Source organism: Ahaetulla prasina, chromosome 4 (assembly GCF_028640845.1).
Source record: "Ahaetulla prasina isolate Xishuangbanna chromosome 4, ASM2864084v1, whole genome shotgun sequence".
In the NCBI taxonomy this organism is placed as follows: domain Eukaryota; kingdom Metazoa; phylum Chordata; class Lepidosauria; order Squamata; family Colubridae; genus Ahaetulla; species Ahaetulla prasina.
The window spans coordinates 22717227-22739225 of NC_080542.1; the positions used below are offsets into that span (position 1 = coordinate 22717227).

Genomic DNA, 21999 nt, shown 5'->3' on the forward strand with positions numbered 1-21999 from the left:
ATTCTGGATGTTGAAATCCACAAGTCTTAAACTTGCCAAGGTTGGACACCTTTGGGCAAGCATTTGATGTATTCAAATCTTCACACAGTTTTCTAAGGCTGTCTCAGTCTAGCCTACCTTGCAGGGTTGTCTTCAAGATAAATCAGGCAGAATAGAATTGTATATCATCATAGCCTTAAATTTTGGAGAACAAAGGCAGACTATAACAGAAAAATGGCAACAACCAATATCACAAAGAAGAGTTTTGGAGAGAAATGACATTGGTGGCATACAAATTTAATTAATTAAAAAATAATAATTAAAAATCTGGGAATTCTATGATTTCTAGTTTTCTTATAGGGTCACTACCATTTTAAACTTAATATTATTAGATTCTGCCCACTTATTTCATCTCTCTGATACAAAGATATTGCAAAAATATTCATCAACCCACAAATTAGTACTCTGGATCATTTCCACACTGAAAATCTTCTCATTTTCCAAGCTCCCAGCAGCTGCTTTAAAGGGCCAGAATGGTCTTCACTACTGTCAGCTTCAGTGGCCTGAAAGCGGGCTATGAATAATCTATACTCATTTGGCTGACCAAAGGCTGGCTGCAGATAGGAAGCTAATTGCTTTCCTATTCGTAGTAGAGTGGTTCCTTTCTTCAATGGTTTTCAGATAAATCAACACTAAAAAAAACCCCTTTCTACTAAAGAGTTACAAGAAGAAATCTGCTTTCAAGTTAAATTCATAGGCTCCTCTTATTCAGTATTGTTTAAATCAGTGTTTCCAAGCTTGGCAATTGTAAAATATGCGGACTTCAACTGCCAGAATTCCTCAGTGGGCATCGCTGGTTGGGGAATTCTGGGAGTTGAAATCCCCCTATTTTAAAGTTGCCCAATTGGGAAACATGAGGCCAGCTGAGGAAAAGAGAAATTATAGTTCAATGCAAGTTTACAGGGATTATATTAGTGAGAGATGGTTCATCCAACACAAGCTCACCAATGAAAGAATAATAAGGAACAGGCATTAAATATGCAGGAGAGCATTGGAAGTATATCAGAAAGGACAGAAGCTAAATTGCCTCCATCTTCTGATTAAAAAAACATTTCAGGATGCTAATTGGAAGTTAAGTACAGATTGCATTTCCCTGTCCATTCCAACATTGACTTATGCTGTAGCAATGTTCATATACTGTGCTAAACCATAATGTGGTTTCTTCTGTTTCCATTAAATATGAGCAAAGGCAGCCAATTGTGATGTGTTCAGCCAATTATGAGCCACAGCTGAGCACAATGGGGACATTTCAATGAAAGAATCACATGCACTTCTAACTGAAAAGCATGCAGGCTTTGTGAGGTCATGGTTATGATGTCACTGTTTTGCTGTTCAAGGCCCCTTCTAGCAGCTGACAAGGCAAGAAGATATTGTCATGTCTTGGTTAGAGCTTGGGCTTCTCTTGACCATGGTTATCACAGGATCTCAGGGTTGTTTAAAATGTAGCAAAGAAGCCATTGCACTTGAAGAAGAGTTCAAAAATAGCTACCTGGAAAAAAAGCTCCAAAGAGACCCTGAACTCAAAACAAAATTGAAGCAACTCCTGGACAATACCATGGAGAGGTTATGGCAACAATCCATAGATCCAGAAAAATATATGGGTATTATTGGTATGAATGCATTCTTTTCAGTAGCTCTCAAAGAAGATCCAAATTTTTCAGGAGTGGATCATGGCCATTTTGGACAGACTTAAATCCACATCCTGGCACTGTGAGCATTTTTAAGGGCAGGTTTTGAATTTTACACAGTGACCTATATATGGAACAAAGAGGTTATGTTACCAAATTATACTGATTTATAAGATTAATATTTTGCTGGCTGGGGAATTTTGGGAGTTGAAGTCCACACTTCTTCAAGTTGCCAAGATTGAGAAACACTGCGCTATGACAACTTTATCCCCAAACATTGGCAGGACCAAGTTAGAGAAATTGGTGGGGACAAAAACTATGTTTTATAGGAACATATTAAAAATGGGTTCTGTTTTTTGTGGATCCACTTATCTCTGCTTGTCCCACCAAACCCAACAAAGTCAGCATATACCAGACTCCCTGTCTTAAATTGTGTCATATTGTTGGATGAAACCAACATTTCTTCTCTTTAGCAGTGTTTACCCCATGGAGCAGCCACCCCACTGAGATTTAGAAGGCCCAGGCCTTCTTGGTTTTTGAGAAGGCCACAGAGACCTGGTCTTTCTCCTAGGTCAGGTGCCGGAAACCCATGGCTCCAGAGCTGCATAAGGCTCTTTGAGTGTTTAAGGTTGTATACCCCTGCCCTAGGTCCTCATGGGATGGACCAAGATATAGAGATGCCCCATACACATGTATATCCAATAGAATTTTTTAATACGTTGCCTCAGAGGGGTTATTGGATTGTTTTTAAATATTCTGTAGTAGAGGCTTTTATACTGATTTTTATGAACTGATTGTTATCTGTCCAGAGCTATGTATTCAAGATAGGTGGTTTTATTGGTTTCTTAGATAAACAAACAAACAAACAACACTGAATAGAAGGCAAATAGAAAGTCAGAGGGTGAGCTGCCTTGATGGGTGAAAGTAAAAGCTCCCAAAAACATAAATCCTGATGACAATTGCTTTGAGTCTGGGCAGTGAAGGGAGAATACAAGCTGAAGATATCATACTGAATGAATGAAGTGATTTTTTTTTAAAAAGCTTTTAAGATGAACCTTTCTTTGAGACCAAATTTGGAGATGAGAACTCTAAAGGAGCAGTCTGGAGACTCCTTTCCTTTTCTTTGACCATATTTCTATTTCATGCAAGCAATTTCAATAATGTAATCTTGCATCATGGTTTTGCATTACATTTCTAATACTGAAACAGATGCTTCTGTTAACAAAAGATGTGCTGTTCAAATGGAGATCTAGTCATGCTTAGGATACCCACTCAGATAAACACAACCGGAGGCTTCCATAGGCGAGATGTCAAAATCTGCAGAAATGGTTGTTGTGATAACTCATTCCTTTTTGTATGTGTCTCATTGGTATGGAACTGATGTTAGTTATCCTAATTAAATGGATCTTAAATAAGACAAAATCTAGATCCAGCTCTAGGTTCAGCAACTATCTCAGGGTGTCAAACTCAAGGCCCATGGGCTGTATCCAGCCTGCAGGGTCCTTAGATCTACCCCATGGGGCTATCCTAGAAACAGCATAAAACTGGCCCGTGGTGCCTCTGCTAATTGAAATGGACTTGGGGCAGTGGTGGGTTGCTCCCGGTTCGGTCCGTTTCTTGCCAACCGGTAGTAATGGCGGCGGGAGGCTCTGCCCACCCGCATGGACGTCATCATGGATGATCTGCACATGCACAGAAGCTTCTGCGCACGTACTCCAGTTGCGAACCGGTAGTAAAGGTAAGTGGAACCCACCCCTGACCTAGGATGTGTGTGTGCACGGCCCTTCCGAGCTCCGTTTTTGCTGGCAAAACAAACTAATAACAAAATAAAAGGAAAATTTTTCCCTTTTGCATCTGAGCATGCAAGAAGGGACAGGAAAGGAGAAAGGAAAAGAGGAAAGACAAGAAAAAGAAGGAAAGATGGGAAGGAAGGAAAATTAAGGAAAGAAGGGAAGGAAGAAGAAAGGAGAAGGAAGAGGGAAGGAAGAAGAAGAAAAGGAAGGAAGGAAGGAAGGAAGGAGGTTATAATGAGAGTGAGGGAGGGTTTCAGAGAAGTCCTGCCTTAGCACTTGGCTACCATAGGTGCCCCGACACGATTCCTGTGTCAAACCCACCATGCCCATGCCCACTCGCGGCCATGCCCATCCCAACTACACTCGCCATGGCCCATACACCCTCACCCCTCCAAGGTCACAACCCGGATGTGGCCCTCAATGAAATCGAGTTTGACACCTTGATCTATCTGACTATATGCTACTATAGAGTTACTTTCAAACCCAGTAAACTGAACTGATAGTTTATTTTTATATCTGATTATTTCTTTGAGGTTATAAATAATTGGAAAGTAATATATGCATTTGTGAAGATATATTCATGTGTGTGTGTGCTTATGCGAGATAATACTTCTGTTTCTTCAAAATGTAGTAAACACTTTTGTACATGTAGTCCTTGACTCTCAGCCATTCATTAAGGGACGATTCAAAGTTACAATAGCACTGAAAAAAGTGACTTATGACCATTTTTCACACTTACGACCGTTGCAGCATCTCCATGGTCATGTGATTATTTAGACGTTTGACAATTGGCATACATAGATGATGGTTGCAGTGTCCCGGGGTCATGTGATCACCGTTTGCCACTTTCTGACAAGCAAAGTCAGTAGGGAAGCCAGATTTACTTAACAGCCGTGTTACTAACTTAACAGCTGCAGTGATTCACTTAACAACTGTGGCAAGAAAGTTAGTAAAATGAGACAAAACTCGTTTAACGACAATCTTGCTTATCAATGGAAATTTGGGCTCCATTGTAGTCATAAATTGAGAACTATCTATAGTAGGATCAATAATCAGTTCCCTAATGAATTCAGACTTTGCGTGAAATTCTATAAGGACATATTTGGAGAGATTTACACATAATGCAAAGCTACAGTTTTGAACCCTTGATTTGGACTATTCTGCACACTAGGCATAAATTATATTGGGTGCACACCACACTATCTCAAAATGAATCCAGGAATGCTTAGTTTAATGTTTGTTTGAACCGGAAAACAGTTTTTATGTTTGCAGACCACAAAATTCACAAAGGGACATATTGAACAGAATATGTGGTTTGAGGTTTATATATGGAAAACTGATTTAAACAAGACTTCTTAAGACAAATGCATGAGCAGGGAGGAAGGATTCTGGCTATTTTCTTTTACCTACAATTCTTCATCTTTTCCATTATTTTCAGATGAATTAACACTAAAAAAACTCACTGCCTACTTCAAGCGCTCCCTGAATCAGATCAAGGAAAATAACTTTGAAGGTAGAGACCTGCTAAAAAGAATGCATGGGCATAAAAGGAATGCATAAGACTTATTCCTCTTGAAGGGTACTCAGGATTATTTTGAATTTAGACATACTGCAGCCCATTAAGAACAGGGTTAGTGGTGCAAGATCCTCCACAAACCTCAATAAAGTTTTGCCTTCCCTGCCAATTCCCCCACTCATGACCTGTTTGCTCCTTTTGTCTAAAGTCACCATCATAATGTATTTCAATATAATATTTTTCTCTTGGAATTAACTAAGCAGCACCATCTGGTGGTTTTGTGAAATCTCTTACCCAAGGGAAGAAAGAATTTCCCCCATTCATTTCTCTGATTGCCTTGCCTTGCCTTGCCTTGCCTTGCCTTGCCTTGCCTTGCCTTGCCTTGCCTTGCCTTGCCTTGCCTTGCCTTGCCTTGCCTTGCCTTGCCTTGCCTTGCCTTGCCTTGCCTTGCCTTGCCTTGCCTTGCCTTGCCTCCACATTAGCAATTTTTAAAATATGCCTCAAAGGCAATTCTAGTCTAAGCACCTTAAAATGGTTCTCATAAGTAATAGCTAACAGTGATTAAGTTTAGAACAAGATGCTGGAACAGCAAAGATTGCAAAGAGGGAGGTAGCAAAGCCAGGATCACAATATTTTTTCTGTCTCCAAAAGACCCTCTTTTTTAGACATTGGTTTAAATACCCCAAAAAAAGACTCCATAGTGAATCCTTCTCATGACTGGTGATTATAACCTCACTGTATGTTTACAACAGAGCCAGTGGAAACTGGAGTAAACCTAGCAGAGAATTTGATCTCATGAATCAACAAACTCATGTCTGTTGATTCATGGACAACATATGATATCCCTGTAGAGAGAAATTGGTCTATGCTGGGTGGTGAGGAGGCTGAGGATATAAATGACCCCCTAGCTCTAGGCACAACCACTGGACACTTTAATCAATAATTAAGATTGGGTTTGCTAATCTTAACAGACATATTTAGATCTCCACAGACTGTAGAACAGGGGGGTCAAACTTGCAATGACCCATCTTCATGTGAGGTATCACAACTTTCCTCTCCTTTGTGAAACTGGGGGTGGGGGTGGCTAGCACATGACGCATCTGGCCCACGGGCTGCAAGTTTGACATCCCTGCTGTAGAAGATCTCCACAGAATGTAGAAGTCCTTGTATTGTTTCTAGAAAGTGCATAAACTCAGTCAGCCTTCTAGGAATTTCTGGAGAGTGCGCTTAGTCAGGTGGAAAGAAAGGGATTTTGTGGGGAAATCTAGGTTCAGCATCAGGAACATTTAATACCTTGAGGTAATGTTCTTATTTGGTTAAGTTGGTGCCTTTTGCCAATTTCCTGTGTATTAAAACTTGCTTTGTGAGTTTCAGCCTGTCAAATTGGCTTAAGTAGTCTTCTGTCTTATTGTTCTTTGGAAATCAGGTAGAAAACTGAGGAAAGTTGACATGATGGGGGAGGTTGACTGCCTTCCCACAAATATATAAGACAATAAAGCAGTGGGAGCCACATGAAGATGGTAGAGTCCTTCCTCACATCACGGACAATAGGACTTTTTTTCTTAAGCAGTACTCGACTTACAACCATTCATTTAATGACCATTTGAAGTTACAACAGCACTGAAAAAGTGATTTATGACCAGTTTTCCACACTTACCACCGTTGCAGTATTTCCATGGTCATGTGATCAAAATTCAGGTGCTTGGCAACTGGCAAGTATTTATGACAGTTGCATTATCCTGGTCATGTGATCACCATTTGTAACCTTCCCAGCCAGCTTCCAACAAGTAAAGTGAAAGTGGGGAAGCCAGATGTGCTTAATAACTGCATGATTCACTTAACAACTGTGGCAAAAAAGGTCATAGAATGAGATGCAACTCACTTAACAACTGACTTACTTAGCAATGGAAATTTTGAGCTCAATTGTGACTGTAAGTTGAGAACTACCTGTAAGTGTTTTCTTGGGCCACCCTGACTTTAAGTTTGTTTCATGGAATGCTCCAGTGGTTTCACCAACATGCCAGGTCCCGTGGCCCAGGTCACAACTTTTCCATAACACCTTCTTAGTATCTTCCTTCTTTTCAACAGGTGAGCAGCTTTTCAATGAAATGATGTGGAGCCTCCAGAAACTGATGACTTATTTTCAAGAGGTCATGCCACAAGTTTCAAAACGTAAGCTTTATTTACTTCTAAAAAGGAAAAAAAAAAGGAATATGTAGTTCTAAGTTTAAACAACCAAGTACAAATCTCTGTTTTGCCATCAATATAATCAAGAATATTCCCCATAATATTCTCTTTATTGCTGGCTGCTGCAAATTTGCCCATTCTGGTAGGCTGGCCCATTTTAGTTTCTGGAAGTAAACTTTCCAAAACTATTTATGACTTCCAAGAATTTATGAGATTCTCACAACTACTGAAGGATTGAATTGGTTCATTCAAAAGAGAAATGAAATTCCTTAAATCCTGAAATTTTCCTACCCTGCTAATGGTACTAGGGCAGGGTTTCCCAACCTTGGCAATTGTAGTGTGGACTTCAACTCCCAGAATTCCAAGGACATGGTGGCTGCTGAATTCTGGGAGTTGAAGTCCATGCATCTTAAAATTGTCAAGGCTGGGGAACCTTGTACTTAGGATTCTTCTGCACAATAGTCCATGGTGGAGGTGAATACAAAATCACATTCTGTATACTTTGACCCTCTCTTTTGCCACTTCAATGAAGTAGAATTGGATTTTGTCCAAAATGACAACTTGAGTGAATGCTTCATGTAGTGGCAGTTACAGACAGCAGAAGACCCATAGGTCTCTAGCATCAAAGAAACCATTCTCGGCTGCTTTTCTCTCTCCCTTTGATTGATCTGTAACTGAATCATTTAATACTGTCAACTGAAATTGAGCTTGGTTGTTTGCTTGCTTGGTCATTGCTTGCTCAAACTGATGTTAGAATGCCAACTTCAACTACCCGTTCAAAACCACTAGGAAGGAAATTGGAGGAGATATACCATCTGTTGCTAATGCTCTACTTTGTTTTTCCTTTTGGTTTGTAGTCTATTGCAGCAATGAATGTGGTGAGTATCAAATTAGTTAAAATGAATGGTGGGTTGTTTTTGGAGATGTGTGATTTTCCACAACTGATCAGGGTTAGGAGTCATATTCTCCTGTTGTTCCCCCCTCCTCACAAATCTTATTCTATATTTAGTCCTTAACATAATTAGAACTGTTTCAAGAGGAAGGGAGGGAGGGAGGAAGGAAGGGAAGGAAGGAGGGAGGGAAAGATTATTTTTATGTCCAGTTTATGTGTTACTAATACTTTCGTGTATGTTACTTTTAACCGGGCAAAAGAGTGCATCATTGGGGAAAAAATTTTGAGCTGAGATACCTCAAATGGACTAACATACAGGATGCGTTCAAAATCGGGGGCCCGTAATTCCTGTGGAATTAAAATTTGGCAAATATTACAAAACACTTTATAACATAGAAATTATGACAAAGCATTCTGTGACATAACAGTGTACAAAATGTAATAAAATGTTTCCTGTGGTCAGTTGTGATGTTTGACTGTGCTGTATAGTTGATTACTTTCAAGGCAGTACATCTCTGTATCTCTTCTTGAATGTTTAAGAACTTTTCAACTACATTAGAAGCTTTGGTCATTACTGATGACATTGAGGAATGTGGTAAGGAAATATCTCTGAAACAATGACTCAAGGAATTATAGGTTGTCTAGTTTTAATTATAAGTCAGAATTCTGGTGCATCTTAGTCAGTGTCACCCACTACAAGTGGCATTTTTAGTCTCCATTGGAGAAAGCAAACCTATCACATTAAATAAGAGAATAACAGAGTTGGAAGGGACCTTGGAAATCTTTTAGGTTAATCCCCCTGCTCAGGCAGAAACTCTTTACCATTTCAGATTAAATTTTGCTGTGCCATTTTTCATGTTCTTCAACTGACTTTGTATTGCCCAGTATGTATATCAGATTTTTAAAAAAGGTTCTAAATGATCCTGAATTATTCTTCTCATTATTTTTCTGTACATTTTGGCAAGCAAGCAGTTTTGCCCATAATATAATGCACTTCTGTGTCCTTATGTATTCCTTGTTGTTATACTTGTTTTTGCACACAGTTTTTGAGTTGCAAATGTCCTTTTAGCAAAAAAATAATAATAATAATAAAAAATAATAATAAGAGGAACTGAGGTTCACCTGTGTCTAGAACTGAGCCATGTGACCAAGGCTTTTCTGGAATAATACTACTAGGTCTACTCATCAGAGTCCTGTGGTTTTGCCTTTAACAGCAAGATCATAGAATCATAGGCAGGGACCCTCAGGTCCATTCTTCTGGTTTTCTTCTGCTTTGCACCAGTAAGTTAGATTCTCCCTTCTGGTCCTGTTCTGATTCAATTCCTATTCTGCAGGTAAGATGTTTTATACTCTTATCAGCTGTGGCTCATGTATTACAAATCAGTACAGCTGTACCAAGAACTTCAGGTGTGGAGGTAAGTGTTGATAGGGCAGACCCCCAAATCGGCTCATGCAGTTTGGAGATGGATTAGAAGATAACAAAGTCTGGTTGGACGGAGAGATAAAGAATCCAGTCTAAATCCAGTCTAAATTGCAGGTCCATAAAACTTTTGTTAGCTGTAAATGACGGCAAGGTTCTTAACTTTGTCTGCCTCTGCCAAAAATAGGATCCAAGCTGGAAAGAATAGAATAGAATAGAATAGAATAGAATAGAATAGAATAGAATAGAGTAGAGTAGAGTAGAGTAGAGTAGAGTAGAGTAGAGTAGAGTAGAGTAGAGTAGAATAGAATAGAATAGAATAGAATAGAATAGAATTTTAAAGGTAGACTAATATTTATGCATAAATAAAAAGACACCCTCTCCCTGATATGTGAAAGGCCTCTTAAAGGATAAGTTATCACTTTATATACAGTTCAAGCATTTTGGATTTGGAATGCATTCTTCCATTGGTTAGCATAATTTGAGTCATCAAGCATGCTCAGTAGCCATAGATATGTAAAAAGGTAAAGGTAAACGTTCCCCTCGCACATACATGCTAGTCGTTGCAGACTCTAGGGGGCGATGCTCATCTCCATTTCAAAGCCGAAGAGCCAGCGCTGTCTGAAGACGTGTCTGTGGTCATGTGGTCGGCATGACTCAACGCCAAAGGTGCAAGGAACGCTGTTACCTTCCCACCAAAGGTGTTCCTTGTTTTTTCTACTTGCATTTTTACGTGCTTTAGAAACAGTTAGTTTGGCAGAAGCTGGGACAAGTAACGGGAGCTCACCCCGTTACATGGCAGCACTAGGGATTCAAACTGCCAAATTGCCAACCTTTCGATCGACAAGCTCAGAGTCCTAGCCCCTGAGCCACCACGTCCCATCATATGTGCTATATACCAATTCATATTTTTATATATGGTATATATTTATGTAATTGGTATATAGCACATATAGATATGTGCTATATACCAATTCATAGCATCCCATAATAGTCTTAGCATGATTTGTTAATGGCCAATTACATATTCAATAGGTGAGATTTTTGCAGTATAATGAGTTTTTAGGTTATTAAAGGTCAACTCTTTGGGCAATTCTTATCTCTGGCCAGTTTGGTCCGGGCCTTATCAGAATTTCATATTCTTGCTTGTTACTTCAAAGGACTAGAAACGTTAATTAAATATTTTATTTATTTATTTGTCGCACAGTATATATAAGCATAAGCATGAAACAACTATACAACACATAAGCATATATGTGAGTATGAGTATGTAATAACTATATGAATTGGATATAACAAAGGAAAACAATAGGACAAGAACGGTAGGCACATTTGTGCTCTTATGCACGCCCCTTACAGACCTCTTAGGAATGGGGTGAGGTCAATGGTAGATAGTTTTTGGTTGAAGCTTTTGGGATTTTGGGAAGAGACCACAGAGCCTTGTTACTAAAAACATTACTCAAAGAGTCCTCTTTGTTTGCCCAGGCAGGGTAACTGGCCAAGAAAGCCTAATAAAGGTATAATTTAAGTTAGCAGCTGTTGGCATGGCCTGACAGTAGAATTATAACATGCTGAATTTTGCAGAACGGAAAGTTCAAGTGGAAACGGATGAAGATTTGATTTTGGATTGTGCTCTGAAATGGCATAAGGCAAGCCATGGAGTGAAGACATACAGGTTCTACCGGGTAAGTATTGTCTCCAACAAAGCAGTTTGTCCGACACAAACCAATTTCCCTATCCCCTTTGTCTCCAAACTGAAGCAGTACTATTGAATGATCCTGGTCTTCAGTAGAGAACTTGTACTGCCACCCATTCTTTCATCCTGAATGGCAACAACTTCATTAAGTAGATACAGAAATGATGTGATCTTATTCTTCTCAGATGGTGGGTAACAAGGAGGAGCTGATGGCCAGTGGGGCAGATTCCTTTCTGACCAAGAAAGAAGCCAATATGAAAGATGCAGGCACATACCGATGTAGAATGGTAGACACAAATGGCTATACGTCCAGCGAGCTTGACTTTCAAGTTGTGGGTGAGTGCAGTGAATCAGGACTGGAAAATGTCCTCAGAAGCTTCATATTGGGGTTCGGAGAACCTTCTTCCCCAAAGGGGAAGCCTAGCTGTGTTCACTAGCTTTTGAGCCTAGGAAACATAGAAGGTTAGCAAACACAATCATTTGGGAGCCCAGGAAAATGCTTTTCCTAGCACCTTGCATCATACTCCAAGCAGGCACCATTCTTGTGAACTTTTGCAAGGTGGCTTCTACAAATTGAGCAAGAATACCATATGCCTGCAGAATGGCATGAAGTAGCCTCTTTAAGAAGCCCATGTCACTCATTGGCTGGGTACTCCTGTCAGCAACTGTAGAGAAATGCAAAGATAAATATGCTGCTGGATCTTGTGACCATGGTGAGGCCTGCTGGGTGTAGTGGGGTGGGGGCCTGGGCCTCCAGTGCCTTCCAGCTTGCATACATTGGTGGGCCGGGTGGGCAGCTGAGATAGGAGGGAGAGATAAGTGGGTAGGAGCAGTTGCAGCCCCCCTGTGGTTTGTTGCATGAAAAAGTAGACAGCCAAATACTGAATTTTTATCACATGACCGTGAGGGCACCGCAATGGCCATAACTTCAAGTACAGGTCATAAGCCCCTTTGTTCATACTGTTGTAATTTTGAATGGTGACTGAACAGTTATTAAATGAGGACCATCTTGGATGAACTCTGTCATGCTATATAGCAAGATTAATTAGAAAAAAGTTCTGCCAACTTTAGTGAGACCCATTCTATAACATTGGGATGGTGCTCACCTTAGGGCAGTAGTGGGTTGCTACCGGTTCTCCCCAGTTCGCAAGAACCGGTAGTAAACATTTTGAGTAGTTCAGAGAACCAGTAGTAAAAATTCTGCCTGGCCCTGCTCCTAATCTATTGCTGCCTCCTGACTCCCAGCTGATCGGCTAGAAGGAAAAAATCAAGACTCACTTGTCGAAGAAGAGAAAAAAAAAACCAAGACACCATCCCTTTAAATTGATCAGTTGCTTCTCAGCCAGGAGATCACTTGGCAAAGAAGAAGGGGGCGAGAACGCTGTCGTTTTAAATTGACAGAGTGGCTAGAAGCTCCGTTCTGAGTCAGCTGAAAAACAAATTGGATGAGGAGGAATTCTTATATGGTTCAATGTTTTTGAAGTTTTGGGGTTTGTGCAACATGGGCTTTGTATTTCTAAAAAGGTTTGGGCGATTTCCATTGTGAAATATCCTGTCTTGAATGAGTTTTCTGCCTGCTTGTAAATGGAGCTGAACTTCCGGTAGCTGTTTTCTGTTTACAAAGTTTCCTTTATGCAGCTGGCAGGAATGTGGAATTCCATGCAGGTTCCTTGCTAGCAGCTTGATTATTCCTTAAATATCTGGGATATTTTATTTGGGAAATGAAGAGGGGGGAGTTTGATTCCTTCCCAGAACAGATTAGTGGGGTGGGGAGGAAATGGGATTTTGAAGTAACCTTCCCCTGGAGTGGGGAGGGAATGGGGATTTTAGGCTTGCTGTCAAACATCAACTATAATACTAATGATTGTTTTGAACAATATGCAGGCTGTATTACATGAATGGCTATTTTATATGTGAAATTATGACTGAAACCTATACAGGTTCACATTGTCAGGAAGTTTGTCCTTAGTTTTAGGTTGCTTCTCTCTTTGTTGAGTTTCTATCCATTGCTTCTTTTTTTGCCTTCTGGTGCTTTGGAAAATACTTCCTCCCCCCCCTTCTTTCCAGCAGTCCCTTAAAAGCCTGTTGCCTATCACACTCTTGGGCAAAGCATGTGAGGCATTTCCTCCTTTCAGTGGTCCATGAAAGTGCATCTATAGCAGGCTTCTGGGTGGCACCACCTTTCTCGCTGGGTGCTAATTTATGGCACTCCGCATTGAATATGGTAAAAGCCGGATATAACAACTGATCCCGGCTTAATTTCTCTCTCTGGTTGAAAGAGAGAGAAAGAGCAAGGGGGGGGGAAATTGTGGTAGATTCCCCTAGGGGCTTTGTTTTTGTAATGCAAAGTCCTGAAAGGTCGAATCCCCTTGAACCCCTCCCCCAACCTCCAGTATTCACTGCGCTCCTGAAAAAGCAGGAAAAGAGGAAGGTGTCCACTTCTGCTAGCAATTGATTTCTTTTTGTGGTTACTAAAAGCAGGCGGAACAAGCGTGAGTGAACAATTATTGGTTTGCAAGTATTTTTGATTTTCTGACTTCTACCTTTTTTTTTTTTTAAAAGAGAAATTTCCGCCTCCCCTTCAGTTTCATTTTAGAGAAACTGAAAGCAGAGCGATACATCAAAGGGAGCTTTGCTGTTGAATCGAAACTGAATGGAGATTTTATCTTATTGTGTTTGACTGTGGACTGTTGGATTATATTACGTTGTTTAAGTACTTTACAAGGGGATTCTCAGCAGGAACTTTGTCATGGAGGTTCTTTCAGAAGAATGGATTTGTGACTTTATACAGGACTACACAGAAAGTATGTATTTAATTATTCAAAAATACGAATTGATAAAAAATGGGGACGTTTTGGATGAGAGCTTGGAGCAAATTAACCAGTGCAATCATTTGGAAAATGGAATGCAGGAGATACAAATAAAAGTGGATAAATATGAAGATTTGATCGTGAAGAAACAAGGTGATGTAAAGAAGTTTTCTTTAAATAGTTTGGATGAACTGCCTGAATTTGTGCTACAGGAGATTGTCCCTCAAATGGAAAAGACTCACAAGCTTACTGTTTCCCAAGAGTTCTCTTTTTGGACTGATGGAATATACGGCAGTAGTTTTTGGATTCTTGGACATAAGGAATTACTAGGAAATATTGTGATTGACTTTTTAAAAGGAGTAACGAAGGAAAGACAGAGATTAATGCACCAAAAAAAATGGCAAGAGACAAAAGTATTATTCTTGAAACAAGGTTTTTTTAAAATATTAATAGACAAAAATATTAGTGTCCCGGAAAGACAATTTGTGAGGAATCTGGAAGAAATGGGTTGATTATATGTTTTATATCTATCATAAAAGACTAGATATTTGGATCTATACTGGATTTTGATGAGGAAGGACTAAAGTTGAATAGATATTGTAATTTTCTGTATTGAAATTTTATAAGGTGTTGCACTAAATTTTAAATAGAATATTTTCAAAAGATCTTATGTAAGAAAGACATGGGGGGGAAAATTATATGGTTATAGAAGTTATAAGGGACATATTTTTTGAATTGGATTGGATTTTTATGCTTTAGTTGGTTTTAAATACTTTAGGATTAATTTGTTCTATTGATTTATATATTTTACTATTGTTAATTCTTAATTTTTATTTTTTATTTTTTTTGAAGGATTTTGGTTATGTTAGGAGGAAGTCAGAGCTAGAGAAGGAAAATTGGTATAATAGTTTTGGGAGAAAATTTTCTTAGCATATGTTTGTTTTATTTTTAACTATACCTTGTGCTTGTTCCGGGAAGCCAGGGGGGAGGGGGGAGGGTATTAGTGAAGGGAGGGGGGTTGGGGGGAAAGGGGAAAAAAATTTTTTTTCTGTAAAACTTTTTGAATAAAAAAAAGAAAAAGAAAGTGCATCTATAGCAGAGGTCTCTAACCTTGGCCACTTTAAGACTTTAAAACAGCAAAGCTGGCTGAGGAATTCTGGGAGTTGAAGTGGCCAAGTTTGGAGACCTCTGATGTATAGTATATAGATAATAAAGTTGCAAAAAGGTGAACAACATTTTTGCAGAACTATAGATACGTTGAGGCTGGGTGTGACAAGGAATGGCTGGGAGGGGAGGGGCCAGGCGAGGTACCCCTTAACATGAGAGACATTGAGTTGGTCACGCCTAGCCAGTCATATGACCATCAAGCCACACCCAGTCACATGACCATCAAGCCACACCCACAAAATAAGCCATGCCCACCGAACCGGTAGCAAAATAATTTAGAACCCACCCCTGCCTTAGGGGTATGATTCCAAGGCTGCAAAAACTTAGGTAGCCACTAGATGGCATTAAAGGGACACTAACACTAATTCTGCTGCCATCTAATGGTCATTGTTTTTTATATCACCTGTGAAATTCTTTGGAAAGTATAGCATTTGTGAGCAGGGCAGATTGTGAGTGGACTGTGGGCACATACAGTGGCTACTCATAAAGGATGCTCTTTCTTAATTTCTACTAGAGGTGGAGAAACTGTGACAGTGATTTAGAGGAAAGGCTGTAACAATATTCTTCTCTCCAGTGAAAATAAATCCACTGGGCAGTGGGAAAATGCAAATGAGACGGTCTGGATGCAGAACACCTGAGCCTAATAGGTTGCTTGCCTACCTGCCTCCTACACTGGTGTAAACTTGTAACTTTAGTCTGTGAAATAAAAGTTTGGGAACTGGTTTTTAATGGCTGATTAAATCTTCACTTCCTTGCCTATCATTAAGAGTTCTGAAGGGAAAAAAACCAAGACATCTATACACAGTTTGTACAAGAGGTTGCTGTAGCTGACCTCAGGGGTATCTGCAGGGAGGAGGTTAAAAAGGTGTAGATGGTCAGCTCAACCACGTGATTAAAGCCCTGCTCTTTTTTTACAAGTATTGCAATGTAAATAATAATAATAATACCCCTGGGCCTCTGAGACTCCTTTTCAACCTTGTGATAATGAAGAGAGCATTTCTCTTCTCGGGTGGAGCCCATCCATCTGCCTTTTGAATATCAGATATATTTTCCTTTAAAGTAGGTTGCTTTATGTCAGTTTTCAAGCCATTCACCTAACCAGTTGACCAGGGGCTGAAGTTTAAAGAGATAGAATGCCTTCTCTTCTAAATTCAACTTCAAACCGAACCTGGCAGCAGCCATTCTTCTGTCCCTCAGTTGCCTCACAGAGGGGGAAGTGGTGGAAGAAGGTTAGAATGCCTTACTAGACACAACTAAGAGCTTTCTCATGAGAAGCAAGGTCATCTCTACTAGCATCAGATAAGGTTGGGGAAGGAGTGCCTGAAGAGCCCACCAATTAACTCAATTGGCCAACGTGACCTGTGACCCTTGGGGATTGGGTTATTTCCTAGTTTAATTATACTGAAATTGTGGGAAAGATTAAGAATTGGTTTTCCATTGAAGCTGTACCCATGTGATGTACTCATTAAAGAAGAACTTTGAGACGGAGTCAAGTCTCAGGGTTCTGATTTGCTTGGTTTCATCAATCAGAACCTTGACAGAACTCTCCCCCAAACTCCTAATCCTCACCCTGATGTCTCTTAATTTCCCATCTTCTCCTCTTCTTCTTTCAGTGCTACCTCCAAAAGACAAGACCACCTGGTTTACCCGCCCACCACCACTGGTTTCACGGCCATCATCACTGTCTTCACTACCATCATCATTATTGTCACCGCCACTTGTGACGGTGAAAAATCCACTCACTATAGGGCTTTCTTCCAGGGCTCCGCCCCCTGAAGCTGATTGGACAGCTTGGAAAGTGAGCGGGATTACAGGAGGTGTGCTGTTCTTCGTTGTTGTTGCTTTGTGAGTCTTATCACTTTACAACCGAGTAGCCTCGTTTGCTTTTTGTGGGGATAACTGGAAGCAGATGACACAGAATTGATACTTTGGAACTATCAGTTTCAAAGGCTGTCACATCTGAACAGCAGCTGGTGGGAAAAGACTGAGTGACAGATGCCACAGCCTGAAGTGTCCTTCTTTTCTTGATTCAATTGAATCTGATTCTTAGAGATTGCCTGGACAAGTTCCTGCAGATCTTCTTGGCAGATTTTTCAGAAGTGGTTAGAACATAGAAAAATAGAGTTGGGAGGGACTTTGGAGATCTAGTCCAACTCTGTTCAAGCAGGAGACCTGATACCATTCCAGACAAATGGTATCTTCTTGAAAACTTCCAGTGATGGAGCAACCACAACTTCCAGGGGCAAGTACCAGTGGTGGGTTGCCCCCGGTTCACTCTGGTTCTATAGAGCCGGTAGTAAAACTCTGCTGGTGTTCGGAGAACCGGTGATAATGGCTGGCTGGCCACGCCCCCAAACCGGTTCTCCGATCATTAGAGGTTTTGGGTTTTTTTTTTACTTTTAAAAGCCTCTTTTCTTCAGCCAAAAAGGGGCTTTTAAAAGAAAAAAAAAAAACCCTCTGATGATCGTGTGGCTGAGCAGGGATCCTCAGAGGAGCATTTAAAAAAATTTTTTTTCTCTGGCCACCCAATCCCCTCTCCTCACTTACTTAATTAAGCAAGCTCCTTTCCGGCTCGCTTTCCTTCGGCGTCTCCAATCAGTTACATTGTCTGGAAAGCAGAATCAGTTGCAGCTAATGTAATTGATTGGAGTTCCCCAGGAACTCTGGGAGTTGAAGTCCACAAATCTGCCTGGAATCCATTGCTCAGCCAAATGCTTTGCTGGCTGAGGAACTCTGGGAGTTGAAGTCTACAAACTTTAAAGCTATACGGTTGGATACCTTAATCTAAAAAATTTAAATAAAATAACAAAATATTTGTGCAGATTTCTGAGATTTGGTGTGTTTCTGTAGTGTTTCATTCTAACTACACAAACACACAGAATCTCACAAAGCTGTAAGTGGCATTTTGTGTGTGTGAGTCTGTTGTGTTGTGTTGTGTGCGTGTGTAAAGTGTGAAACTTGGTTTTTGAGCTTTTTGTGGCTTTGTGAGGTTCCTGTACGTTGCAGGGGCCCTTTTGGATGAAGTGTAGCTGCTTTTACATTGTAAGTGAGTCAGTTGTGTTGTGTTGTGTGTGTGTAAAGTGTGAAACTTGGTTTTTGAGCTTCTTGTGGCTTTGTGAGGTTCCTGCTTGTGGCAGGGGCCCTTTTAGGTGAAGTGCAGTTGCTTTTACATTGTGTGTGAGTCAGTTGTGTTGTGTTGTGTTGTGTGTGTGTAAAGTGTGAAACTTGGTTTTTGGTACCTCTTACTGTTTTGTATACTTTGTTTATTATTTTTATTATTTATTGTTATTGGCCACGCCCACCCAGTCACATGATGGCCAAGCTACTCTCACCCAGTCACATGACCACCAAACCACACCCAGTGTCACATGACCACCAAGCCATGCCCACAAAATAAGCCACACCCACAGAACCGGTAGTAAAAAAAATTAGAACCCACCCCTGGCAAGTACTGATGAATTGTTCCCACTGATATGAATTTTTTTCTCTAGGTTTTGGTAGAATCTCTCTCTGATAATTCCCCCCCCCCCCCGTTACTTCTTCTCCTGCTTTCAAGTGTTTGGGAGAATAGGTCAATCCCTCCTTCTCTGTGACAACCCTTCAAATATTGGAAGACTGCTTTCATAATCACCCCTAGTACTTTTCTTTGTTAGATTAGACCAGGGGTGTCAAACTGGTGGCCCAAGGGTTGGATGCATCACATGCAGGCCACGCCCATCCCAGCTCCGTAAAGGGAAAAAACATCGCTATATTTCACGTGACGTCAACGTGATGTGGCGAGTTTGACACCCTGGACTAGACATACTTAATTCCCTCAAATGCTCATCACGTGGTTTACCCTCAAGACCCTTTAGCATCTTTGTTTTGTTTGCCATTGCCTCTTTCCTACGGCTGAGAGAAGGTGAGTGGCCCAAAGTCACCCAGCTGGCGTTGTGCCTAAAGTGGGACTGCAACAACAACAATAATAATAATGACAACAACAGAGTTGGAAGGGACCTTGGAGGTCTTCTAGTCTAACCCCCTGCCCAGGCAGGAAACCCTACACCATTTCAGACAAATGGTTAGCCAACATTTTCTTAAAAATTTTCAATGTTGGAGCATTCATAACTTCTGCAGGCAAGTTGTTCCACTTATTAATTGTTCTGACTGTCAGGAAATTTCTCCTTAGTTCTAAGTTGCTTCTCTCCTTGATCAGTTTCCACCCATTGCTTCTTGTTCTACCCTCAGGTGCCTTGGAGAATAGTTTGACTCCCTCTTCTTTGTGGCAACCCCTGAGATATTGGAACACTGCTATCATGTCTCCCCTAGTCCTCCTTTTCATTAAACTAGACATACCCAGTTCTTGCAACCATTCTTCATATGTTTTAGCCTCCAGTCCCCTAATCATCTTTGTTGCTCTTCTCTGCACTCTTTCTAGAGTCTCAACATCTTTTTTAATTCGTGGAGACCAGAATGCAAACTGAATGCAAACTAATGGACCTCTTGTTTCTAGCTAGGTGCCTTAAGCTATCATGTCATACACCCACCTGGCTCACTGAAATGTCCATAGAAATCTGAAAATAAACAGTGTGTCCTAAACAAAACTTATTTCATTATTTGTAATTTTAAAAACATTCTATGGTAGTTTGAAAGCAGAATTGGGCTTCTGGATAGGATGGACCGTATCATTCTGAGCTTACACTGATGGCCCACTGCAAATTAAGGAAATTTCAACTTTCCCAATGGAAAGTTTCCCAGTGGAAAGTTACGAAGGTAATCACAGGGTTGCACCTATATAATTATTGTCATCCTTAAAAAAATGTCATTATAGCTGAAACTGTAAGTCCAATTTTCTCAAAGTGGTGCTCTTCAGGTATATCTGTAGTCCCAGAGAGGTAGGTTTAACTTACCTTGAGAACATTAGTTTGAGGACGAGTGAAACAAGGGAGGAGGTGCTATTTTCTGGTGAGATCATGGTGAAAAATCAGCAACGGCTGATTTTAATAGGACACACATAGTCCTCAATTTACAACCAGTCTTTTAACAATGGTTTGACTGTTACAACAGCTTTGAAAAGGGTGTTTTATGGTCCATAAAGCACTACTGGTCATTGTAAAATGTCACTCTAATGGCTGCATTTCTGGCACTTAGCAACAGTTTGAATTTATATCTTGCTGCAACATCCATACTCACCTGTGATTTGTGGCATTTTTTTGTATTTCCAGCAAAAAGCACACATCTGAGAGAATGGATTTGCTTAAGATGTGTGACTTAGACTAATGACCACAGGATTTGATTAGCGACAACCATAAAAACAAATCAGGTCTGTCCTGTGGACTTTTCAACTTACTACGACTTATGACCAAAATTTTGGTTCTAATTATAGTCATAAATTGAGAACTACCTGTAGATTTTTTTCCAAAGGTAACAAATATTTTGCGCTTATACCCGGGATATGCAACCTGGTTTAGGCAGGAGACTGAGTCCCTTCCAGTCCCATCCTTTTCTTGAAAGATGCACAAAATAATTCGGGCAAAGTAATAATATGGCCCACCCAGTATTGCAGATGAATTAAAGGCATATCCTAGAATTTTTCCTCATGCCTCCAAAGCTGGTGTGTGTTAAGGGCCTTGTCAGTAAAAAAGAGATTGTTGGTGGAATTTATCAAAGCTAGAAACTTTGAAATCTGTTTCTATGTTCTGCTTCATTTTCCACAGTGTTTTCCCCCTTTTTCTTTACAGTTTATGTTATTATCGTCGTATGGCTAAGGAGGAGGAAGAGGATGATGATAATGATGATGACGATGATGATGACGAGAGTGACAGTGAGAGTGACAATGAATCAGAGAGTTAGGGGAAAATATGATATGTCCCTTGCCCCTTTGAAATTACTTGTAGCCAGCACCCTCCTTATCTTGATTTTTTATACTTTTATTTTTATTTATTTATCTGGATTTCATAAATATAGTGGATTTACAATTAGGATGTTATGGAAATTTGCACCAGATTCTTGTGAAGAGGATTTGCAATTTTCATCAAAATTAGTTTCTTTTATTTCAGGACTGACCAGTCAAATCTTCTCATGTATTTGTAAAAATAAAGTTCTGGGAAAAAAGTGTGTTTCTGATTGATTGGTGATTTATGTGTCACCAAATTCAAGTCAATTCTTAGCAACCTCATCAATAGATCTCTTTCAGGATCTTTCAGGACCTATCCCTAATCCTGGTCCTTTTCTAGGCATTTCCATGAATGCAAAAATGATGTTTTTGGGATTTTCAGGGATTTTCAAACCTGACAACTTTTAAGTTGTATGGACTTCAACTCCCAGAATTCCCCAGTCAGTATGCTGGGGAACTCTGGGACTCGAAGTCCACACATCTTAAAATTACCAGGTTTGAAAACATTGGTTTCATCAGTTAAAGAAAGATAAGAAACGAGTATTTTCTGGGAAAATTGTATTTTAAAAATCTGTATAGAAGAAAGATTTCTCAAGTCTTCTCCCCCACTGAGATTGTCCTTTTCTTCCTGTTGGTTAGATTCATCCATTGGATGTATGTGTGTGTCAAGAAAGTAAAATTGTGCAATTGAAACACTGCCTTTTTTTATATGTATCACTTATAAATAAGGCAGTGTTGCTTAATTCTGACAACTTTAAAATGCTTGGAATTTTTTTTTAATTTCATTTGTCACAACTGTATACACAAACATCGACATAAAAAAATAACACATCATAAAAGAAAAATATATATATAAGCAAAAGTATGCAACAGCTATGTTAATTTGATATAATATAGGGAACAATAGGACATTCAATCAATAACAATAGGACATTCCCATAATTCTCCAGTCAGCTGGCTCGGGAATTCTGGGTGT

At 40.0% G+C, this 21999-nt stretch overlaps 1 protein-coding gene across 1 annotated transcript; it reads left to right on the forward strand.

The window, feature by feature from the left end:
• Positions 1–1414: 1414 nt before the first annotated feature.
• On the forward strand, positions 1415–20980 carry IZUMO1 (izumo sperm-oocyte fusion 1). The gene is made up of 9 exons (XM_058182583.1): positions 1415–1649; positions 4899–4973; positions 7065–7148; positions 8021–8041; positions 9390–9470; positions 11060–11160; positions 11357–11507; positions 16762–16993; positions 20869–20980. The coding sequence occupies exons 1-9, from the start codon at positions 1415–1417 to the stop codon at positions 20978–20980; spliced, it is 1092 nt and encodes a 363-aa protein (XP_058038566.1).
• The last annotated feature ends 1019 nt before the right edge of the window (positions 20981–21999 follow it).